The sequence below is a fragment of the Grampus griseus genome (assembly GCF_964374135.1).
Source record: "Grampus griseus genome assembly, chromosome: 9".
In the NCBI taxonomy this organism is placed as follows: domain Eukaryota; kingdom Metazoa; phylum Chordata; class Mammalia; order Artiodactyla; family Delphinidae; genus Grampus; species Grampus griseus.
In genome coordinates, this window is record NC_139003.1 from 53,773,683 (window position 1) to 53,799,926 (window position 26,244).

At 34.0% G+C, this 26,244-nt stretch overlaps 1 protein-coding gene across 1 annotated transcript in view; it reads left to right on the forward strand.

The window, feature by feature from the left end:
* Positions 1-26,244, forward strand: part of CFAP69 (cilia and flagella associated protein 69) — a gene marked incomplete at its 5' end in the record, with an annotated part of 68,308 nt that overhangs the window by 15,013 nt on the left and 27,051 nt on the right. Inside the window, 12 exons of the mRNA XM_082661918.1 lie at positions 1,789-1,848; positions 3,703-3,768; positions 6,030-6,139; positions 8,685-8,761; positions 11,532-11,630; positions 15,018-15,167; positions 15,276-15,453; positions 17,153-17,276; positions 19,536-19,584; positions 19,681-19,802; positions 22,048-22,264; positions 24,845-25,009. Of these exons, the coding sequence (XP_082518044.1) occupies positions 1,789-1,848; positions 3,703-3,768; positions 6,030-6,139; positions 8,685-8,761; positions 11,532-11,630; positions 15,018-15,167; positions 15,276-15,453; positions 17,153-17,276; positions 19,536-19,584; positions 19,681-19,802; positions 22,048-22,264; positions 24,845-25,009 (1,417 nt within the window). The remainder of the gene's footprint in view (positions 1-1,788; positions 1,849-3,702; positions 3,769-6,029; positions 6,140-8,684; positions 8,762-11,531; positions 11,631-15,017; positions 15,168-15,275; positions 15,454-17,152; positions 17,277-19,535; positions 19,585-19,680; positions 19,803-22,047; positions 22,265-24,844; positions 25,010-26,244) is intronic.

Here is a 26,244-nt window from a genome sequence, read left to right on the forward strand (position 1 = left end):
ATGATAAACAAAATGAAAAAACAACCCTTAGAATGGGAGAAAATATTTTCAAACAAAGCAACTGACAAGGGATTAATCTCCAAAATATACAAACAACACATGCAGCTCAATATCAAAAAAACAAACAACCCCATCATAAAGTGGGCAGAAGACCTAAATAGACGTTTCTCCAAAGAATACATACAAATGGCCAGAAAACATATGAAAAGGTGCTCAACATCAGTAATTATTAGAGAAATGCAAATCAAAACTACAATGAGGTATCGCCTCACACCAGTCAGAATGGCCATCATCAAAAAAATCTACAAACAATAAATGCTGGAGAGGGTGTGGAGAAAAGGGAACCCTCCCACACTGTTGGTAGGAATGTAAATTGGTACAGCCACTATGGAGGTTCCTTAAAAAACTAAAAGGAGAGCTACCATACGATCCAGCAATCCCACTCCTGGGCATATATCTGGAGAAAATCATAATTTGAAAGGATGCATGCACCCCGATGTTCATTGCAGCACTATTTACAATAGCCAGGACATGGAAGCAACCTAAATTTCCATTGACAGAGGAATGGATAAAGAAGTTGTGGTACATATATATGTACAATGGAATATTACTCAGCCATGAAAGGAATGAAATAATGCCATTTGTAGAGACATGGATGGACCTAGAGATTGTCATACAGGGTGAAGTAAGTCAGAAAGAGAAAGATGAATATCATATAATATCACTTATACTGTATGTGGAATCTAGAAAAATGGTGCAGATGAACTTATTTGCAAAGCAAAAATAGAGTCGCAGATGTAAAAAACAAACTTAAGGTTACCAAAGGGGGAAGGGGGAGGGTGGGATGAATTGGGAGATTGGGATTGACATATATACATGACTATATATAAAATAAATAACTAATGAGAACCTACTGTATAGCACAGGGAACTCTACTCAGTGCTCTGTGGTGACCTAAATGGGAAGGAAATCTAAAAAAGAGTGGATATATGTATATGTATAACTGATTCACTTTGTTGTACAGCAGAAACTAACACAACATTGTAAAGCAACTATATTCCAATAATAATTAAAAAAAAAAAGATGGAGTGGGCTCAAGAAATATTTAAGATGTAAACTCTGTAGAACTTGGCAGTTCCTGTTTTCTACTACAGATGATGTAAGACTGCTGGGAGAGGGGATACCTGGTTCAAGAAGGCGATTGCCTACCTATAGTTTAGAAGCTAGTCTTATGTATATCTGCGTAGGCAAACTCAGTGTAATGTGTATGCATGAGATATGTAATATGTATGAATGAGATCGTTTTATTTTCCAAAGCATGGAAGTGCTATTATTCCAGATGCTCTCTTGGGCCTTTCGGGACTAATAAATTTAAAGACATTAAGATTGTAAGATATGAAGGTGGGAGGTAGATGCAAGAGGGAGGAGATATGGGGATATATGTATATGTAATGTATAGCTGATTCACTTTGTTATAAAGCAGCAACTAACACACCATTGTAAAGCAATTATACTCCAATAAAGATGTTAAAATAATAATAATAAAGAAAAATAAAATGAAAAAAAAAAAGATTGTAAGGTAGTACTAGAATTCAAGAGGTTTGGGGGGGGTTCACTCCAAAATTTATTTACTCCTATAAGTCTCATCTGCTTTTCATTATCCCTTACTATCTTTTTTGCATAAGATATTTTTAAGTTGCTAAGAGATAATGCCATATAAAAATAGTGTGTTTGATGTGATTTCTTGTTTCTCATGACATAGAATACTATGAGTTTTATGTTTTTTAGGGTGTTTTCAAGCCTGTGGACCTAAATTGTGTCATCAAACTCCTCGAAGAGACTGGTAAAGTAAGCTTTGAGAGAAAATTTCTCTATTTCACTTAGAAACTGTGATTTCCCTGAAAGGTAACATGTATTCCCCTAAATATGTCTCATTTCTCTCCTTTTGTTGAAAACATTTCAAATAGTATATGTCTCATCTTGAAGAACTATTTAAATTTAGTATGAATATATTTAACCTGGTAGGGAGGCTGGAAAAGAATAGATTTGAATACATGGGATGGACAAATCCATGGTGGATATAAACAGAAGAAATCATAAGAGTAAAGAAAGACTGATCTAGCCTCTGTTCATAGCTTATTACCAAGTAGGATATGGGCATAAGGGTAGAAAAAGTGTATCGTGATGTAGTACTTAAAAATTTCCTGATAAGAAATTAGGATATGTACATACTCATATCCAGTCATAAGTAATTTATTTTGAGAGAACTCTTATACAGAATGTAATGGAAATAAAGATACAAGACTCAAAATTGAAGTTTAGGCATTAGGAGAAAGGATAATAAATGCATATGCATACATGTTTATATGACACTCTCCTGATGTTACCCAAGAATTGACTGAATGCCTAAAAAGCCAGTATACACTATAAAATTACTACAGGATGAAGATTGCATACTTTCAGTAAGTGGGAAATGGGCTGACCATGGTATAGCAGATCAAAACAATGTCCTGTGATTAGCAGGTGCAAAAATTTAGTCATTGTTTTAACATTTTTTAGTCTCTACATTTTTACATAGAAAGAAGAAAAAAACACATTAAGAATAATGACTTTATAAGAATAATTTATCTTTTGTTGGCTATGATTATTGTGAAAGTTATTTTTAATTGTGAATATATCTGCAGTTTTTAAAAAAGGAAACCCAACTATGTAGAGCTCCTACTAGCTGTTAAATAAGGGTAGACAAAATATGTATGTGTGTGTGTGTATGTATATGTTCATACATATGTCTATATACACAGATATATACACACACACACACACACACACACACACACATATACGCCACAGTTTCTCACAAACAAGAAGGTTAAAAGAACAGAAATGGGGGCTTCCCTGGTGGCACAGTGGTTGAGAGTCCGACTGCCGATGCAGGGGACGTGGGTTCGTGCCCTGGTCCGGGAAGATCCCACATGCCGTGGAGCGGCTGGGCCCGTGAGCCATGGCCGCTGAGCCTGTGCGTCTGGAGCCTGCGCTCTGCAACGGGAGAGGCCACAACAGTAAGAGTCGAGGCCCGCGTACCACACACACACAAAAAAGTGATTCAGTCATGAAAATGCATCAGTATACAGAGTTTTGCTTTGCTTTGTTTTGTTTTGTTTTAATTGGCTGAAGATGTTTAGTTTGAGCCATTACATTGGGTATATTTTAGAGGTTAAAAATACAATTTCTGGAGTCAGATTGTCAAATTTGACTTCTTACATCACCATTTATTAGCTGTGTGATTTGGGTAATTACGTAGTGTTTCAGCTTGAGTTTCATATTCCGAAAAAGAAGGATAATAAAAGTACCTCCTAATAGGGTTATTTTGAAGATTAATGAAATGATATGTATATACCTTGCCTAAATGGTACATGGCATAGAAAAATGCTCAACATACTTCAGTATTATTAATATTATTTCTGGAAACAATTAATGCTTTTATATTAACCTAGTTTTGATTCGCAATTTCTTATTCAAATATAAATGGTAGTTTATTTTTACCTTCACTGTTTTATGAAACATTTTTATTGCTTACATTATAATATAGTAATTTAAGAATTACTTGATAACATGTCTACTCTCTTTTTACACTAAGGAAAAATTTTAAAATCTCAACAGAATTAATAACACAAAAGAACTAAAATAGATAATTTGTTTTAGGATGATTTAGAAGAAAAACAACTTAAATCTGTCAAGAAAATGGTGCAGTGTTATCAGAATGGACTTGTATCCTTTACTTATATGTGTATGTTTTTTTGGTTATCCTGAAATGGGAGAATTTTTATTAGAAAACGCATTAGCTTCCTATTGTTGCTGTAACAAATTACCAAAAACTTAGTGCCTTAAAACCACATAAATTTTTTGTTTTATAGTTCTGGAGGTCTCACTTCTGGGCTAAAGGCAAGGTGTTGTTGGCAGGGCTGGTTCTTTCTGAAGGCTCTAGGGGAGAATCCATTTCCTTGCCTTTGCCAGCTTCTAGAGGCAGCCTGCATTCCTAGGCTTCCTGGGCCCTTCCTTGAAGTAGCATCACTCTCACCTCTACTTCTGTCATCATATCTCCTTCTCTGACCCTCTCCTGCCTCTCCTTTCCTTATAAGGACTCTGTGATTACATTGGGCCTACTTGTATAACCTCGGATAACTTTCCTATGTCAACGCTTTTAACTTAATCACATCTGAAAAGTCCCTTTGCCATGTAAGGAAGGTAACAGTCACAAGTTCTAGGGATTAGGACAGGCCATTATTCTGTTTACCACAGAAAATATCTAACATTTTGTGCTTTTTACAAAATTATATTTTTATCAGAGAATATAAATTTGAAGAAACAGTATAATGCAATATTAACTGTGCAGATAGTGTCAGTTTCTATAGACTCAGAGAGACAGTTTATGTAGTTAGCAGGGCCAAGTCAAAGTCTTGTTTCTACCAATTTACCTGAGTATTTGCACTGTTGATAAGCTTCTTAACTTTTCCACCCTTATAAAATAGGGATAACAGCCCCTCATAAGGTTGCTAGGAAGACTAGATGAGATAATATATGAGCAACTTCTTGATAATCTGTAAAACATTCTATAAATATGTTATCCTCAATGAAGATACCACCCTGATCAGAATATGTAGAAACCAGTATGTCTCAAAACTATCTGTGATTATGAACCAGTTTGCTGTTGGGGGTTGTTTCTTTTTTTTTATCCTTTGCATATATATGCTATTGTAAAAATGCAATGAAATTGTCACAGGAAATTCACTTTCTGCAGTTATTTTTCCACAGACTGGTAACATACAATTCCAGAACTGGCATGGTCCACAGACCACACTTAACAGTAGTATTGATCTAACTAATCTCTAACAGTTGTCCAGTCTGGTCCCAAGAAGACAGCAATCTCTAATATTATCTTGTTCCAAGATTTCAAAACGTCTTAAGCCTCCGATTCAGGGAAGTGGTGCCTTATAATTTTATCTCTTTTCTCACCTTATTTTAGCCTTGTTTTATATGGATTTGTTCAGTCAGTTACCTGAGGGCTTGTCGATATCAAGCATTGTTTACTGGTAGCCAAGAAAGTCTACTAGCAAGTGATTTCTTATCTTAACCCAATAACTCAACACCTCCCTTTTTTTTCTTCTTCAGGCTAGAGAGTTGGTGGCAAATGACTGTTTCTGAATGCCTTTAGTAGGCTGGGTTTAGAGGTTATAATCACATAAAGCAAACATAAGTTAGAGAGGGATCATTTCTCTAGGAAGTTAACAGAGGTTTGTATTTCTAATACATCCAGCTCTCCTATCTTTTTCTAAGAAGCTCCTAGAGACTAGAAGTGATCAGATTCAATCAAGAAGTGCAAGTCACAGCTACCATGTCCCCTTAACTGTATTAAAAAACAAAACAAAACAAAAAATGTGAAATTTGTTTATGTACCAACTGGGTTTTTTAAATAGGTAAAATAAAAGGTGCTTTTACCTGAAGATCTAGAGAGGGTACATTTTGCTTTCATAAACTAGTCTTAAATAAAATTTTCAACCAATTTAAACCTTAAAAACAAGAGCACACACCTGAGTAATGTTAATAAAATAACACATAAAAGTAAGGTAGGTTTGGGTTGCTTATTCCCGAGCAATATATGTTTTGTATGTGGGTGGAGATTAAGGATATAATTGAGCCATTAAGTTAGTTTTGTTTTCAAAGTGTTATTACTCATTGCCAATAATAAGTTATTGTTCAACTGAATATGTGGTGTAGTAGTTGGTAGTCAAATTCTAAAGATGTGGTGAGAAGAGAAAAAAATATTTTGAATAAGAGGTTACTGATACAAAAATTAAATAATATTCCTTAAAAAAACATGGTTCTGTTTTCCTCTTTAGATTTCAAAATTGGTATAATTAAACCACATTTAACAAAATAGATGGAATTCTATAGACTTTTCTTGACAGAAGTGCTGTAAAGGATATTTTAATAAAAATCTTAATTTTATTTCTTAACTAAAAATATTAAAGCCCCTAAGGGATTTAGCACAGATATTTAAAATTCTGAATCTGTGTGCAGGAAAAATTAAAACACAGCCCCATTTTATAGAACCTGCATGTAATATCCTAAAATTATGTGGGTAAGTTTTTTTTTTAACTTTGTTTTATATTAGCATGCAGTATTTTCTGTTTTATTTTGTCTTACAAAAATATTATGCATTATGGTATAGCAAAGTGATACAGAACTCAGGACACTTCACTTGATCACTTGATTCCAGCAGCTGGTATCTCAAAGGTAGTACATTTTATTTTATTGTAGTCTGAGATTGCTGACCACAAGAGATTAAACTGTAAGTATATTCGAATGTTTTCTCATAATAAATTGCTCTCAAGTGAATGATAAATATGAGATAGAACAAAGAAATAATATTTTTAGAGAATCCTTGAGAAAATTTATGGACAATACTTAATAGTTTCTGCCTAGTTTTTTTCTATCTCTCTAAGAAATTTGACTCTCAAAGACATGAGAGTCAAAATGTTTTATTTGATCTTCCAAATTTGAATAAAGAATGATTTATCACCAAATTATTTTTGGCACATTTTTTTCAAAATGTAAATTAGAGATCAGAATTATAAAATTTATATATTCCATCCTCTGTACTATTTTTTCTTCAACCATTTGGGGGAACTAGCCACATAGTGGCTAATCAAGATGTATATTAAAATGTATGTTTTTGGTTTTCAATATAATATGGTAGAGGAAATTTCTTAAACAAGGAATAAACTTTTCTGACAATTTAACCTTCTAAACTTTTCTACCAATTTACTTTTTAAATAGTGAGTTTCTTTTAATATATAAATAATAGTATTAGTAGGACTATGTATATGTGGTAGGTTTATCTCTCACTTTTAGATTTAGTAGCAATAATATTTGCAATTTTGTAACTAATTACATTTAAGATTTTGTTATCTGAATAGATGTTCAAAAAAAAATTTATTGAATGCCCTTACCACACCTTACTTTTTAATAGAGACCATGAAAAATAAAGAAACAAATTATTGCTCTGATGCTCTCAAGGAACTGTAATGTACTAACTGGAAATTATTGTTATATTGATGTGAGATAATATTATGTAAAACACTTTCAGATTTTGAGGCTATGCAAGTCTTAGAACACCAGATTTGCAAGCATTACTTTCAACATCAGTACTCCTACAGAGCTCCACCAAGAATTGGTTCTCTATGAAAGCCGTGACTGAATGTTTCATTGCATAATATGAGAAATCGTTTGAAATGCACTCTTCACTTTCCTTCATATTTCATAATTACATCATTTTTTTTTTTTTTACTTTCCTAATTTCTACTTTCATCGTGCATTTTTCCACACCACACCCTCACTTGATTCTCTTTTCAGGACATTTTTGGGAGATAAAAACATAGAAAATTAAAAAATAAAATCAAACCCTTCTGTTTTGGCCTCTAAGTAGTATGTTTCTCTCAGTGCATCAGAAGTATAATGCTTATTTTTTTTCATAACCTTTTTGGTGGAAAACTATTCTGATGCTTTATCTTTTAGGTTGTTTCCTTTGGTAAAAAAGGAAAAAATTTGAGGACAAGAACAATTCGTTTTATAGTTCTTCACTTTAGAGATTCAACAATGAGCTGGATATCAAGTAATTAAGTTATTTATTTCAAATGAAAAATTCTAACAAACACCAGAAATGAACCGCTATGGTATTTATAAAATATTCCTTTTCATAATTTGCCGTTGAAATATCTTTTAATTCCAGTTGACCTATATACATCCACATGTGATAGTTCCAAGTGCTCTTTTTCAACTATTTGGTTAATTTTTCTTGAAAAAACATGAATTTAAAGTCCTATATATAAGATATATTAAATATCTTTAAATAGGATACAAAGTTCAAATTTTGAACTCCTGAAATGCTGAAATAGTTTATATTTTTTGTTTAGGAAGTGACTTTTCTCTCTCCTCTGACACTTAGACTAATGACCTAGGCTTGAGTGCCCTATCTTTTATGATTTGTGAATAAATTATTTTCAGATAACTTTGGTTATATTAGCTGTGAAATGTAATTCTAATATAATTAATATTTGTTAAATTCTTTAGTGTCTCAAAAAGTATATTTGTTATTTCATGGATGGTAACTGATCCAATTAATAAGGAAAAAGTCACTGACTTTTAAGAACAAATAGACCATTGATCTATTAACTGGAGTTTCAAAAACTTCAGAAAAAGCCCTTGAACAGCCTTTAATTTATAGGTGAGACTAGATCTGTGATTTGTATCAGATTTTCCAATGTCTTCCTAATTTTAATAGTACAGGTATAATCTAGTATTATTTTGCCCTCAGAGAGAAAGAAGATTCTTAAGTTTTTTATTTATGTACTGTTGCAAGATGGCTTTCTTAACCCTTGCCTTGTATGTCCATGTCTCTTCATTTTTATAAACCTATTTTATTTTGTTTTATTTTATTTTATTTTGGTCAACTGGTTAGAAACACAGAAATATTTTTGGTAGTTGTTAATTCTCCAGGGCTAAAGAAACAGGATATTTATCCTCGTTTTAATCTTTAGAAAAGAAATTTTCTTCTACTTTGCAAATAATGCTTCAATTAAGGACTTCATTAAACATAACTCATATATTCTTCATTCTTATTGAAGCTTGCCATTTTTGAAAAAGAAAGTATCGGATGAAATAACATATGCTGAAGATACTGCTAATTCAATTGCACTTCTGGGTGAGTTGAGATGATAGGCCCTACTGACAAGAAGGAAATAGCTCTTGCACAAAGTTTCACTAAGGATACTTCTTCTCCAAATCTAGGCTCTTTTCTTGTTGGGAATTAATCACAGTGTGCTTGGTGACGTTGTTTGTATTATCTTCTACTCAGGTGTTTCATTATACCAACAGGATTTTTTGTTCCTTAATTTTAAGGACTGGCAGATACTTATTTGCACTTATTTGTCTTGATGTTATATATTTAGTTTGATGAAATGTTTGGTGACATTTTTTTTTGTAAATCAGAAGTATGTGTTCCTCTCTTTCAGTAATCACAAAAATATTTTCATCTTTGAACTCTAATCATTGCTTGAACCTAACTGATTGCTGGAATTGTTAGCAATTCTAACAATTTAGCAAGGGCCAAATTGTTCATTAAATAATTTAAAGTCTTAAATAAAATCATAAAATGGTGGGATATTGGGAGCTTTAGTATAATATACATAACGATGCCTGTGTTTTTGTATACAAAAATATGAAAAATATTGTAAGCAGGTTTCATATTTGGGTTATTGCTCAGTTTTCTAGAGAAAGAAAATAATAATTTTTTAGAAATGAGATCAAACACTATAGCTCCTTGAATCAGCCCCTGAGACATAACAGCATGTTCCCAAAACAAATCCCACATTAAATTTATGCTTATTAATTTAGGTCTTTGTACAGGAGAAATAAAAGATACACAAATGGCCTAACAAATTAAAAATAAATATTTACTGAATAGTTATGTTCCCAGCATTATACTCCATACTGAAAGATGATAGAAACTAATATAAGTAAAAGGCATTTAAAATTTTTAACATAGACACTAACACTTTTATGTCTAAATAAATTTCATAATCTTCAACTGTAGATACTTTGGGAGGAATTATTATGGCCTAAAGTGGGTGAAGGTATCAAGGAAATTAGAATAAACATGGGGAGTTCAGTAAGATGACCTTAAGGAGCAGGAAGACTAGAAACTAATGGGAAACTTTAATTCTGTGAATCTCTCATCAGTGGAAATTTACAGTGAGAAGCCAACCTAGAAGAGGATATGATAGTATTAACAGATAAAAAGTGTAGGTTTGGTTGATAACATTTAAAAAATCTCTGTTGCCCTTATTATTTGTAAATATGCATTTGTATAATAAATACATGGAGCTTTTTTACTGTGTCAGTCTACTCTTTGCTGAATGCCTGCCTACAGAACATATTACTGTCTCATTTGAGGGCAGTATGAACTCTTAGCTTAAAATGAACTCCTTTCACTGATTACTTACCGTAAGTACTGCTGCTCTGTCCCTCATTTTTTTAATTGCTGGAACCATGAGTTTAAACTAAAATAATTGTAGTACAAAGTTTTGAACAAAGGCTATTCATTTTTAGTAACTTCCAGTTTCTACTATGTACTAGTAAATTATATTACTTTTTCTTCTAAATGATAGATATTTCTGAATTAAGAACAGGATTCTGGAAACATATGAAGGAAAAAGTTGGTACTCTGCCCTGAGATTATAAACAGGAAACTATGAGAGATGATCTAAACCTACAGGAACTAAAAGGGTGGTGAAGCAGACAAGAAACCTTAGAATTTCCCATAAACTTGAACATTTGGATAGTTCTATTAGAAAAGTTTTGTTGTTCCTGTTGCCTAATTTTTTTCAAAACATAGTGAGTTTTCAACTTCAAAGGATGGGTCCAAAAAAATTAAGAGAATAATCTTGAACCTATCTGTTTTTTTAAGTGCTAGCTTTTGCTGATAGATTCTTCTCAAGCTAGGGTGAGCCTTTCCTACGTGCTCCCTCCTTCTGTCTGCTTGTTTCCCCACCCACTGGCTACCCCCAGAGATAAACATTATGCAAAGCCTAATGCAAAACTCAAGTCTTCAAGGCACACCTAATTATCTCTTTCCCTCAGAGAATCCAAGCAGATCTGCTTCAGTCCTGAAGCTGATATTCCTGACTCCAGTTGTCCTCAGGCTCCCAGAGGACATTCTGGATCATTTCCAGAATCCTACTGATCATTTTCAGATTCTCTTAGGGATCATACTTGTAGGACTTCAACAGAGCAGATACAATCCAGTTTGAAATATAGACTGAAGCCAATTCAGAAGTAGTTTAAATATGACTGAAAAGGAATATTCCCTATCCTCCATCCCCACCACAATAACCTGAACATAAAACCTGCAGGGCAAAGACTGCCTAGAAACTCACTGCCTTCCAGTCTGTCAATAAACTGAGGGAGCAAAGCTCACTTGGAACTTCTCTAAGCAAAGGATGCATTATTAGAGGCAACAGATTACTGACTCTCTAGTTAGGGAGGAAAAGTCTCAGCCCTTTTCTCATACTAACGCATTTAATTCTCACAGCAATCTTTAAAGTGGTAACTATTGTTATACCATTTTATAGATGAGAAAACTAAAAGACACAAGTTTATACAGGTAGTAAGTGGCAGAGCCAGGATTTAATCTTAGACAATCTAGTTCTAGCATTTATGCTGCTAATTACCATTCTTTTCTTCCTGGGAAGGAGAGAATGAGTTGATTGAGGGGCCAAGTGTTACAACGATAGATATTCAGGGTGTTTTGTGCATGCATGCGCACGCACATGTGTGTGTGTGTGTATAAAATTACATGATCCAGTTTGAATCTCTGATGATATTTTTAATCATGTTACTAACACTGTATGCTTAAAACTGCAAATAAACTTATGGCACTGTTATTGAATAGCATTTGTTTATCTTTCTGGCAGGTGACTTAATGATAATACCAAGTTCTGAATTGAGGATACAAATTTGTAAGTGTATTATTGACTTTTATCATGCAGAACCACCAAAGCAGCATATTACAGGTAAAGTTTTCAATAGTCTTTCAGTAATAACTTATGTCTTTATAAAATAGAACAGTCTTTCTCATTTCTCTTTGAACTTGGAAAGACAGAGTGGGATCATAAATGCAACACATCGGGCTTCCCTGGTGATGCAGTGGTTAAGAATCCACCTGCCAATACAGGGGATATGGGTTCGAGCCCTGATCTGGAAAGATCCCAGATCTAGGCCACAACTACTGAGCCTGAGCTCTAGCGCTCATGCTCTTCAACAAGAGAAGCCAGGACAATGAGAAGCCCACGCACTGCAACGAAGAGTAGCCCCCGCTCACCACAACTAGAGAAAGCCCACGTGCAGCAGTGAAGACCCGACGCAGCCAAAAATAAAAATTAATTAATTTTTAAAAAATAAATAAATGCAACACATCAAAACAGTTCTTTTGGTAGTCTCAAAACTCTTCAGTCATTTTAAACAAAAAAATTTATGTATTTTTTTCAACTTTAGATTTTTCTGATGCTAAATATAACAGAATTTTTAAAGTCATACCCAAGTTAGTTTAATTATAATTATTACTATTAATGTTATTTAATACTGTTGTTAATATTATTATTTTCTAATATTTATAATTATTCATAATCTCTGTCCCACCCACCTAGATGTTAAATTCCTAATGCTAATAACATTCTCTACCATGTTTGGAAAAAGAGTTCTGCATGTTACAGCTAAGAGATCATAATATTTAATGATAAAATGAGTCACACTGAAATGGGTGGTATCAAGATAGAGGGCACTTGCAATGTAGAGGATATAATGTTACTTAGGACATACTTCCTACCTTCATAGTTTCTGTAATTCATAATCAATCTAGGAAAGGAGAGAAGATATAAAATACATTTTTAAGTTATATGTTCCTTTAAATGGGTGGCAATAAGACTGGTAGAAAAGAAAGCTAACTTATGAATAGGGAAAAATGGGAGGACATATGAAGTAGAGAAGTGAGTAAAGAAATTATTAACTGTCAGATCTGAGCTATTGAGATAAACAGGAGAAAGTGTTTGGTAGATAGTAGACATTGGATACTAAAAGCACAGACCAGAAATACAGGTTTGAAATTCACCCAAATAGAGGTGAAAATTGAAACCATCAGGGTGCTTGAGTTTTCCAGGAGATAAAGCATGTAAGCAGCAAGGGACCAAGAACAGCAACATGGAGAGTGCCCATATTGAGATCTGGGGAAAAACAAAACAAAACAAAAAGCAATCCAAAGAAACTGGCAATGAAGGAAGGTTCAGAGAGGAGGAGGAAAAGCTAAAGACTGCCATGTCTTGTGTGCCAGTGAATGAAATGTTTGATGAAGGAAGTAGTGGTCTCAGTGTCAAATACTGTAGAGGCTTCTGTAATTGAGGAATGAAAACGCCAACTGATGTGATATCTGAAAAGTTGTAGTTCATTTTTGGCAGATCTATTGCCATAAAGTGGTCAGGGCAGATACAGGACTAAAGAATGAGAGGATTGTGAGAACAGAGGCGGTGAATGCAGACTTATATATTAAAATCAGATGGAGAAGAAAAAGAAGGAAGATGGAGAACAATTCAACTGGTAGCAAAATCAAAGATATTTGGTTTTGTTATTATTTATAATTTTTAGGATAGGGAAAAATGAAGTTTTCCCCTATAGGCAGAGGAATAAGAAGCTAGTACGTGGAAAATTGGAGGGTGGAATTCCCAAAGAAGGCATGAGAGGATGGAATTAAGAGCACAAGTTTAGGGTTAACCTAGGCAATATATACACAGTCTTTTTAAAATAGAAAGAAAGGGAGACAAATGATATATAAGATATGACAGAGGAGTTAAGGTGCAGAGAAGTGAGGTTGATCTTAATTTGACCAGGCTCTGAAAATTGGGAATCTTAGGCAATGCTCTCACTAGCTGTCACACAGTTGGTTTCAGGTGATGGGCATGGCAGGATAGCTGGGACCACAGCTGAAAAGTCCTCAGTAGAGCAATAGTAAGAGATGTAGCCCTGGAGACAGGAATCAGGTCCATGAGCCTTAATATTACTATATCCTTCTGTAGAAATGTAAACTCAATATATAAAGATACGGTAAGTATAAAGTACATTTTGGTTGGTCCATGCATATGACAGGCTATTATGCAAATAAAATTATGATTTGGGAAAATATAGAATGAGAAAAGGCTTACAATAAAATCTTTAGTGGCTGCAGTTGAATGTAAAATTCTGCATATAGTATATTGTTAAAGTTATATGCATACATTAAAAATATCAGTAAGAAATATACCAGATTTACAATAATCTGTAACATAGTAGCTGCTTAATAGATCAAAAAAAACAAAAGAAATATACCAGAATGTTAAGGTTGTTCTCTCTGGATGGTGAAATTCTGCAACTTGTGGTTTTCTCTTTATATTTTTTAAATGCCTAAAGTGAGTAGCTAGGGCCTTACCATAGAGAACCCATCACAGGAGTGGACAGGGCCTTGTCCAGGGCTAAAGATCAAATTCAGAAAGACAAGACAAACTGACAGACATCTCAGAACTATGGCAAAGTTAAAGAATCTAGTTGGTCTCAAAAGTCAAGAAGTCAGGGAGGTAGATAAGTATATCACTAAGAGAGAAAATAGCTGCGTCTCACGTGAGCAGGTACCCTCTGCTGTGTATTTAATCTCTCTAGTTGAGTGTAGTTGGTCAGGTACCTGTGCAGCTGTATCAAAGGAGAGGTGGTGTTTCTCACAGGCGCTACAGCAGAAGGAAATTATTATAAGACATGTCGCCAAGAATCAAACTTCCCTAAGATACCATTTTCACTAGCATTTATCAGAACAGCATTATATTTTCACCTCTTATTTCATCACCAAATTACGTAATTATGGTCCCTTGAAAGCACTAAAGTAATGTATTGACTTGAATAGTGAAAACATTTAGTATTTGTAATCATGCCACTTTCCTTCATGGAAAGGTATATCTAGAGAAAAGAAATATTGTTCTTTTTTAGAATTTAAGATACGCCTCCAACTCTGCAGTCCTATTTCAAATGCTACACCAGGGATCAGCAAACTATGGACCCCAGGCCAAAATTGGCCCTCTGTAAATAAACTTTTATTGGAACACGGCCATGCCCACTTATTTTTGTATGGTTTATGCCTGCTTTCATGCTATGGTAGCAGAGTTGAGTATTTGAGAGAGAAATCTTATAACCTGCAAAGCCTAAAATACTGATACCTGGCCTTTTATAGAAGTTTGCCAATCCCTGTGCTATACCATTTTAACATGCCATAAACTTTTTTAAAGTTTCTGTTATTGCTGTTGTTTAATGTTTACTCATTCTTTTGTTTAATGTAGATGATTACTATGTGAAATAACTGTACATATTTCTTCACTAATTGTTGTTAGGTTACCAGCAGGCTAGTTCATCATATAAGATTAAAATGGCTGAAGTTGGAGGATTGGCAAAAACAATGGTCCAGTCATTGGTGTTGTTTGAAAATCAACTTGTTGAGAAACTTTGGGTACTTAAAACTCTACAACATCTCTCAGCTTCTGGTTTGTATATTATTGTACATATTTGAACACTTCATTCTCAGCTATTTTTGTTTTTATCTAGTAATGTCAAGGCTGTACAGCATAAATAATTTTAAAATTTATTTTCAGAAGTTAATTGTACTTTAATGGTGAAAGCACAAGCAGCCAGTGGAATCTGTGCTCACCTCAATGACCCAGATCCCTCTGGACAGCTTCTATTTCGTTCATCCGAAATACTTTGGAACTTATTGGAAAAATCTTCAAAAGAAGAAATCATACAACAGCTTAGTAACTTGGAATGTTTGCTGTAAGTATATGTGGTTAGATAGGAATTTTTAACCTTAAAACGATAGCCAGTGACATAACTAAATTTTTTTTTTAATTTATGTTCAATTAGGTTTTTGATTCATGTAATGGCTATGTTTCAGGACATTTTTTTTGTACCATGGTATAAATGCATCTGCACAATAACAAGTCTTTTTTTTTTTCTATGTGGAAGGCTTTTAAAATAGCTTGTTAACAAAACTAAATTATGTTCTTGAGTATGTATAAAGTAAAATTAGATATTTAAAAGAACTATTTCATTTGTTCATTTAGTAAACCTATTTTTGAGTACTTACTGTCTTCCAGATACTACAGTAAGCATTAGCAATAAAATATGAGTGAGCCTTTGAGTTACTTATTCATATATTCATCAAATAATTATTGTCTGCTCTGTGCCAAGTTCAGTACTAGGCTGTGGAAATACAACTGAAAACAATACAGAAATGGTCTCTGCTTTCACAGCACTTGCATTATGTTAAGAGAGAGAGACAAGTAAATAGGCAACTAAAAGAGAGCATACTAAATGTTACGAAAGAGATTACTGCAAGGTCCTTCATGTTCTCCTGAAGATGGTGGATCAGCACAGTTTTGTTTGCAAGCAACTGAACCCCCAACCCAACTGGTATAAACCGAATAGGAAATTTTATGGGCTCATGTAACTACAAAGTCAAGGATAAAACTGGTTTCATGTGCAGCTGTATTCAAGGCTCAGCAAATATCAGGACTTGGGCCCTCTTCATCCCTCTGCACTATTTTCCACTGTGTTGGCTTTAGTCTCAAGATCCATATGGTAAGACCTACGAGGTCTAGCTTCACATAATCACAACCCCAAACCAAGCAGAAGATAAGACTTGCTATTCCAAAAGCTCATAAAATCCTTATAATTGAGTCCCTGTTGACCCTTAGTGGTCTGGTGTTGGCCATATGCCCATTTCAGAGTGAGTTACAGTGACAGAAAGAAGGAATGCTCTAACTCGCTTCCTTTTAGTTGAAGGCAGCTTTACAAGACCAAAAGTGGGTAAAGAGTGAATGCCTAAATAAACATAAGGGTACTATTATCACAAGAAGGGCAAGTGGCTCCTAGAAGATAAAGCAACAAATGTCCATTGTACAGGGAAACTGACCCAGACTTGGAGAGTTAATCAGCACTTCCTAATAAACCCTAATCTGGTATCTGAATGATAAATGTGATTTAGCAACACAAGAGTTCTGCATGCAGAGAGCATCCTAGACAGGGGAACAGAAGTGAAAGAAGAATTTAGCAAAATCAAAAAAATTGAAAGAAATTCAATATAGTGAGAGCAAAAAGTACAGGGTAGAATAGTGAGAGATGAAGCTAACAATGTTAGCAGGGACTGTAACATGAAAGGCCTGATAAGCCTTGGTAGGGAGGTAGGACTTTATCCTAAGAACAAAGAAAAGCCTTTAAGTATCAGTAATTTTAAAAAGGAAAATGACGTGATTGAATCTTTATTTTAGAGCAGTCACTTTGACCACCAGGTATAGATTGGACTGAGGGATTCTTATCTAGTCCCTCAGAGAACTAGAGGCAGATTTGTATAGAAAAGATTAGAAATATTTTGAAATGAGTAGTAAAATGTAAAAAGGGAGATTTTGTTGGTAGACACTTAGGTGGTATTTCCATAGAAATATGGCTTTAAAGATATGACTTCACTTTTTAGGGCTTTGAAGAAAGTATTTAAAAATCTGTTTACAAGAGGTCTTAGTCATTATGATCGTCAGCTTAGAAATGACATATTAGTGATCACAACAATTATATCTCAAAATCCTGGAGCACCAATGATTGTAAGTATGAATCAAATTGCATTTTAATTCTAATTGTGGAAGTGGTGGATGTGGGGGGAGGAGGGAGTCCTGAACTATGTTGTAACATTTATGTACTTTGTTGTAATGCCAAGTTATATTGTAATGTCATTATGGTCACCAGTATACTTGCACTCTGCCAGTTATTCTTTGCATCCCTTTGGAAGGTTGAGATCCTCCTCATGTATTATAATTTGCTCACAAATATAATTTATTCAGCTGGGCATAAGACCTAAATAGACATTTCTCCAAAGAAGACAAACAAACGGCCAACAGGCACATGAAAACATCCTCCTCATTGCTAATTATTAGAGAAATGCAAATCAAAACTACAGTGAGGTACCACCTCACACTGGTCAGAATGGCCATCATTAAAAAGTCTACAGAAAAACAGGGACTTCCCTGGTGGTCCAGTGGGTAAGGCTCTGTGCTTCCAATACAGGGGGCCCAGGTTCAATTCCTGGTCGGGGGTAGGGGAACTAGATCCTGCATACATGCCATGATGGAGAGTTCGCATGCCACAACTAAGAGGTCTGCATGTCACAACTAAAAAGATCCCACATGCCGCAACTAAAGATCCAGCATGCCCCGGTGAAGATCCCACGTGCTGCAATTAAGACCCGGAGCAGCCAAAATAAATAAATATTAAAAAAAAAAGTCTACAAAAAACAAATGCTGGAGGGCGTGTGGAGAAAAGGGAACCCTCCTACACTGTTGGTGGGAATGTAAATTGGTGCAGCCACTATGGAAAACAGTATGGAGGTTCCTCAAAAAACTAAAAATAGAGTTGCCATATGCTCCAGCAATCCCACTTCTGGGCACATATCAGACGAAGCTATAATTTGAAAAGATACATGCACCCCTGTGTTCATAGCAGCACTATTTACAATAGCCAAGACATCAACAGATGAATGGATAAAGAAGATGTGGTATATATATACAATGGAATACTACTCAGCCATAAAAAGAATGAAATAATGCCATTTGCAGCAACATGGATGGACCTAGAGATTATCACACTAAGTCACACAGAGAAAGACAAATACCATATGATATCACTTATATGTGGAATCTAAAAACAACACAAATGAACATATCTATGAAACAGAAACAGACTCACAGATATAGAGAACAGACTTGTGGTTGCCAAGGGGGAGGGGGTGGGGGAGGGAAGGATTGGGAGTTTGGGATGAGCAGATGCAAACTATTATATCTAGGATGGATAAACAGCAAGGTCCTACTGTATAGCACAGGGAACTATATTCAGTATCTTATGATAAACCATAATGGAAAAGAATATGAAAAAGAATATATGTATAACTGAATCACTTTGCTGTACAGCAGAAATTAACACAACATTGTAAATCAACTAGACTTCAATAAAATTTTTTAAAACACCAAACAGTCAAGGAATTTATACTGTGCAAATGGGGAAAACGTCCTACATAGCTTCCTAGTCAAGGTTGTAATGTGTAGATGGGCCTATGTTTCTGTGGAAGCCCCTGGTCAGTCAATAAATTCTCATTAGCATCCTTGCAAACATTCAGGTGAATTCCATGAATGTGAGTCAATAGGAATAACATCTTCTCATTTTAAAGAAACCATATGGATCTTAAGGTAGTAGGAATATATAGTTGCCAACTCAAAAGCCCAAGGTTTGTCCCTATAAATTCTCCCTAATGTCCGAAGTCCAACTAGGATATCTCTGTCAGGAATGAGTTCCCTCACGCTGAAATGTTTTCTGGTCATTCTTCAGGGCTTTTCATGTTAAGTAGGAATTGTTTGTTGTCTCTTGACCAAACCTTTGACATATTTGAGAGTGGTTGGGGTCAGGGTGGGGAGCCAGGGGGTGTTTAAGAAGAAAAGCTGTTGAAAATAACTGTTTTCTTCCCTTCTTTCGTCCCTTGAAGGTATAGATAATGAATTACATAAGTTACTTCTAGCAGTACATTTTGGGTTCTTACCAAATTTTAAACAGTATCTTGTAAAATATTCAAAGAATAATGTAATATATTTTTTAGAACCTACAGAAGTAAGTTTAATATTAAATAAATTACAAGTTTATCTGGCTATATGCTTTTATTTTCTTTCATCCCTTATTATTAGTGCTTTATGAACTCAGATGAATGACAAGGAGAGTCTGATAAAAAAATACCTATATATTAAGTAAATATGGGCATCTGTAACTTAATTTCCATATAATTAATTCATCCTTCTGTTTATTTTGTGTATTTATATTAGGAGTGTGGCTTTACCAGGGATTTGATATTATTTGCAACATTTAATGAAGGTAAAAACCATAACACTTTCAACTTATAATCATCTTAATGAGTCATACATCATTTCAGCTTTTATTTTACTCTGCCTTTTTTTTCCCCTCTCACAGTTAAAAGCCAAAATCCTTTGGTGAAAGGTCTTAAGTTTTCTAATTCCTATGAAGATTTTGAGTTGAAGAAATTGCTATTCAATATAATTGTGACCTTTTGTAAAGATTTATCTACTATACAGGTAAAAAGTAATCAAAATTAAAATTAAAATTATCTCACTTTGTAGTATCACTTTTTAAAAGCCACGGCTGCAAATCTTTCATCAGCCCATATATTTACCATAGAAGGTAACAAACTCGTATTCACTGGAATTTCACTTTTTCAAAATTCTTATCTATTAATGAACAGTGAATTTACCTAAATTTAAACCACATAAACCAAGGAAAAGCAGGAAAACCGTGGAGATTTATTTATATATTTAGAGCTCCTGAATAAGAGAACATAAACTGAAAGAAAATCCATATAGGCCCACCCAGCCTAATAGTCTATCTTTGATCATAGTAATGAGGGATGATTTTAATGCTGGAGGAAATTGCTCATCTCTGTGCTGCCCATCTAAAACTGTATGAACCTGCTTTTTCTCCACACAAATCAACCTCCTTATGTACATATTTTTATTACCCATGAATTATCTTAATACTTTATATCCTACATAAAGCATGGTGTAATTTGAAGAGCACTGGAAATGAATTTCACTTCCGTCTTATCGCCTACTAGCTGTATGGCCTTGGCAAAGTCACCTAAACTTTCTGAGGCTCAGTTCCTCCTTCTGTTGTGAGACTGAGATAAAGGCTTTGTAAACTATAAAGCAACAGAAACAAATATACTACTTACTAACAATTCCATTAGTTTAGTTATTACTGCATTAATTGAAATTTCATTTTAGTCTTAAAACTCTTTCAAGTTCCAAGGGAGGATTCATTCTATCAATTTCATTAGTGATAATATAAATGTGGTATAATATGGTGGTTAAGGCTTTAGTCAGGTGGAATCCAGTGCTGTCGCTTTCTAGCAATGTGATCTTAAATACATAGTTTAGAGTCTCTAAATTCCAGTTATCTCAACTTCAAAGTGGGGAAAACACCTATCTTATGGAATTATTATGAGGATTAAAAGAGCTAAAAACAATTTTTTTTGGTAATGCCACTTTGAAGCATATACTAAAAAATGCTCAGAAAAAAACTCTTTACAGTTATAACTTTATTATTCATATCAAAAATGTACACTCCATAGAAGCTAAATGTATTTTCTGAAATGCAATATAGAAAATCATTCAATAGAATATGGTTTATTATTATAGTGGCGTACTATATAACTATTAAAATGACAGATACAAAGATAAGAAAAGTTACACTATAGTTTATAAACCAATTTTATTTGACAACAAAGTCAAATGGCACAAAGACTGATAAGCTTCTTAAAGCACTATGTGAGCAATGGAATCAACTAATTTTTTTTCTGTCATATGTTTGTGTTTGTGGCTCAGTAATGGTAGTGATAATGAATACGTGTACTGTTATATGCAGTTCACAGAGTATTTCAAAAAAATTATCCACTTACTACTTACAGCAGTGCTAGAACTAATTGTTATTCTTGTTTTCTCAGTTCTAAATCTTGTGCTCTTTCCATGTGGAATAGTAGAAAATTTAGAAAAATTCATAGATTTATTGTGAAAAAATCTTTGTAGAATAATGCCAGATGAAAAGAAAATTGAATAGAATATAGCACATGGTGTGTTACTATCTTGTGAACCATAAATATATATCAATCAGAATCAGCTATAATATTAACTTGATTGTCATATTATAATAGCTTTGCATTTTTGTTTTATTTTTATTGACATCATGGATTCAGTACAGTTTTAAAATTCTTGGCGTGTAATTAACTATGGCTTGTGACCTGACTGGTATTCACTGGATAGAGTATTTGTATAAGTTCTGTTGCCTATGCTTAAAAATAGCCATAGTCTATTATCATAACTTCAGACAAAATTGACTTCTTAAAGTATATATACAATTGAGTCTCTGAAATGTTTCCTTTAAGAAACAAAAGTAAGGAAGACAGAAATAACCACCAGTTTATTTGCTCTAAATTTTCGACTCCTGTGGTTTTATCGTAAGCGGGAGGTAAACTGCATATATAAGCAGCATAGATTAAAAAAACTAATACTTATTTTATATTATTGTCAGCCATAGAGTGTATATCCCAGAAAGGGGGATCATAGTGAACTGTTGTTATTAGTGAGTTTGGTTTTGGGTTTTTTTAATTTCTGGTACTTAACATAGCTTGGAATCTTTAGGAAGAAAGTATTTTGAAATGATCATCAATAACACATCAAATTGGAAATCTTTTATTAAATTTTCTTATATTAAATAAAATTGTTTTAATTATGTTTCTAACATAGTACTTTTTGCCCTTTCTCATAGCTATTAATTGATGGCAAAGTTATTTTGGCTTTGTTTACCTATGTTAAAAAGCCTGAGAAACATAAAATAGTTGAATGGTCTGCAGCACAGTATGAAGAATTACAACTGCACGCAATTGCCACTTTGTCATCAGTGGCTCCTTTTTTAATAGACGAGTACATGTTGTATCAGGGAAATGCTCACGTCCTTGCATTTTTAGAATGGTGTGACAGTGAAGGTAAGTGGCCTTTCAGATTCCTGTCAAAATTCTAATCTACATATTTCAACTGAATGGTGGTGTAGAAAAAGAAATACAATTAAAAGGAGAACTAGTCGATCTGGCCTTCTGTGATCTTAATGTATTTAAATGGTGTTTTAAGGAAAAAAGCCTGAGATTTCATTTATAGTCAGACATTAGTAAATGTTAGCATAGTTGATGCATACCTTTCAGTAAAATTAATCATTCATATAAACTGATTTAAATTTTTATATTATTAGGCCCATCCAATAATTATACTGTCCTGTAATATTTTAATTAATCATTCAACAAATATTTATTGAATGCCTACTAGTAACCATATATTGTTTTAGCTACTAACGAAACATTTATGTTCAAAATAAATGAAGTCCATACCTTCATGGAGCTTCAGATTTAGATCTCTAACCACATGTAGTCTGCCAAGTTAGCAGAGCCCCAATTTGTATGAATATTTCATTTCAATTCTCATAATTCTTAGAAGGGAAATAAGAAATACATTCTTTTTTTAAAAAAAATTATAAGTAAGATACTGTATTCTTCTCTGGTAGTAACTTTGCTCTGGAAATAATTTTGTATGGTACATTTTCATTAGATCAAGAATAGCACTCATCCATGAGGAAGAAAAAATTATAGCTTATTTTTATTCTCTAGTTTTTAATATGCTGAATTACTAAATTTAGTCATGTTAAATTACTGTGCATTAAATAAAACAATTTTCCTGTCTCTCCTTTATATTATTTATGTTTACAGAAGTCTATAAGGCAAAAAAAAGGAAATGCTGCCTAACAAGAAGTCTGATAGCTAACAGTTATTGAGTACCTACTATGTGATAGGCCTTAACCCCCTCAGCAGTATTAAACCATTTAGGCCTCACAACAAATCTAGGAGTTATAGGTTCTATTATTAGCCCTGTTGGTCAGTGGGTAGAACTCAGAGAAGTTAAATAACTTGTTCCTTGCCACATAGTAAGTGATTTAATGCAGGCAGTCTAGCTCCAGAATCCACATTTCTAAACCTATACATACTACTGAGAACAGTATTTTGAACTTTTTTTTTTAGCATTAAACAAAAAGCTACTTCTAAAAGAACCTTTCAAAGAAAGCATATTATAACGAAGAAAGAGAACTTGCCTTGTTATTTATCAAGACTGACCATAAAGCTATAGTAATTAAAATTGTATGGTACTTGACCAGGCATAGACCAGTGGAATGGAATATATGGGAGGTTGGCATCATCAGAGATGATATTGCCAATCAATGAGAGAAGGTTGGTTCTCGGGCAGTTGGCCCTCCGTGTGAAAAAATAAAAATTAGATCCTTTCAACTTGTTTAAAAAAGTCAATTGCAAAATGAATTAAAGCCCTAAATGCAAAAAGTTAAACTGTAAAAATCTTAGAAGAAAACATGGGAAATTATCTTTATGATAACAGGGTAGAAACAGACTTTTTAAATACAGAAGAGCTTAACTATAAAAAAGATTATTAAAGATTATTAAATGTATTAAGTACTGTAAAACAGAAATATCTGTATTACAAAATCTGAATAAGATAATCTATAAATTGAGGGAAGACATTTACTCACCACTCTGACTGATAAACGATTAGAATTCAGGTTCATAAAGAACTCCTACATATCAAAAAGAAAATAACTCAGTAGAGAAGTAGGCAAACAATAGAGATTGCCAAGAAAATTCTTCAAAATTTTTGGAGAAAATTTCAAATTTTCAAAAAAAATTAAAAGACACTCAACCCCACTGGTAATCAGAGAAATGTAATCACTCTGCAAATTAAGATAACAATGAACTACCATTTCACATTTAATAGATTGGGAAAAAATCTATTTCTTATACATTGTATCCATATAACCACTTTGGGGAACAATTTGGCAACTTTAATAAAATTCCATGTGGGTATGTGATTCTGGTGTCACAGGTGAAACACTTCTCAGTGGGAACAAGAGGACATGAACTAGAATGTTCATTGTAGCAATTTGTACTAGTGAATGGATAAACTTATTTATAAACTGGATGTAGAAAGCAGTTAAAACTGAGTGACCTAGATCTACTTGTAACAATGTGAATAATTTCAAAAATACAACGTTGAGGGCTTCCCTGGTGGCGCAGTGGTTGAGAGTCCGCCTGTCGATACAGGAGACACGGGTTCGTGCCCTGGTCCAGGAAGATCCCACATGCCGCAGAGCGGCTAGGCCCGTGAGCCATGGCCGCTGAGCCTGCGCGTCCGGAGCCTGTGCTCCGTAGCGGGAGAGGCCGCAACAGTGAGAGGCCCGCGTACAGCAAAAAAAAAAAAAAAAAAAAAACAACGTTGAGTAACAGAAACAACTTACAGAAGATACATACAATAATGATACATTTGAGTAAAATTTAAAAACATATTTCTGTACTGGAAATAGAAAGAGGAGGGGGATGGAATCATATTTACTTCTCTAAAAAAAAAACCCTAAAGTATGACAAAATTTTAACATCTCTTTAAACTTATATAGATATAAAAGATGTCTAATCTAAATTTCTTGATGTAAAGTAACTATTAATATTTCTCTACAGATTCCTTCTTTAGTCATGGGAACAGTTTTCATGGTACAGGTGGCCGTGGAAACAAGTTTGCCCAGATGCGTTACAGTTTAAGACTCTTGAGAGCCATGGTCTACCTTGAGCATGAGACCATACACAAGGATCTTTGTGAAAAGAGAGCAATTCAGCAACTGATAGGTAAAAACGTAACATGTTTGTGTCCTGATGAAAGTAGAATGTTTATAAATTAGAACTTTTGTTTGAAATGTTTTTCTACACATTTATTTTGTCCTATATCTGACAAACTCCTGAATATTTTCTTGATTTTTGTTTCATACTGTTGCTATAAATTAGTTTGTCTTTACTGAAACATCATGATCACTTATCCTTTAAACATTTGTTTACTTAATTCAGATACTGTTTCATTTAGGATTATCTTTATCTTTTTTTTTTTTAATGGGCTAGTGTTATATTTCACTATTCTAGGAGTAAGATCACCACTTTTTGGCCAGGCCTTTTGGAGTCATTTTAAAAGAGGATAACATTACATTTTCCAGTGCATTTGACATTACCAGAACACTGGTACACTGGTGTATACAGAAATGTACATAGGTTTTCTGATATCAGGATATCCTTAATTTTCAGCTTAAAGAGTTGACTGTGCTAAGTCACTTTATCTCCAACATACATACATGCGAGCTCAGTGTAAAATTCAGAACCCCTAAGCAAAAGCTTTCTACCTTTTGTTATTTAAAAAATAAATAGTTCTCTGGCCCTAATCTTTCCTGACTTTGAGAAGTAAGAGCTATATTTGTCATATCCATGTTCAGTGACTGCCTTATGAGAAGGTGATATCATTTGCTGGATTTCAATTAATTACAAATGCTTACTCAAAAACTCTTCTACCTGTTCAGTGCCTGCTCTTCCATCATTAGTGGATTGGGGTGGTGCCCTCTAATAATAATACTAGTAAGCAAAATGAGGATACTGAAAAGGGGGCTAGGCAAAAACATTCACTTTCTTGATGAGTTTACTGGGGGATGACCAAACCTGAAAGTAGATTTTATCACTTCTGTGCACATTTCATGATACAGAACTCAGTGTGAAGGCCCCGGCCTAAATGGATGAATACAATTTTCCATATATCCAAGAAGAAGTCTTAATCTTACCTGGGTAGCAAGTGGGGAAGGGAAAGCAAATAGCAAGGGTTCTTTTCTTCTCAGGACCTTTCCCTTTAACTTGAAAGAAGCTGATCTTTATTATGTGAGTTCCTAGGGGCAGGAACCTTCTCTTACAGAGTCTAACAGAGGCTCTATAGTAGAAATAAGCTCAACAAATAGTAATTGCACTGTAAATGTAAATGTTTATACACCTGTTGTGTAGGCACTGGTGTCATAAACATGTATAGAACAGAACTCTCAGGACCTTGCCTT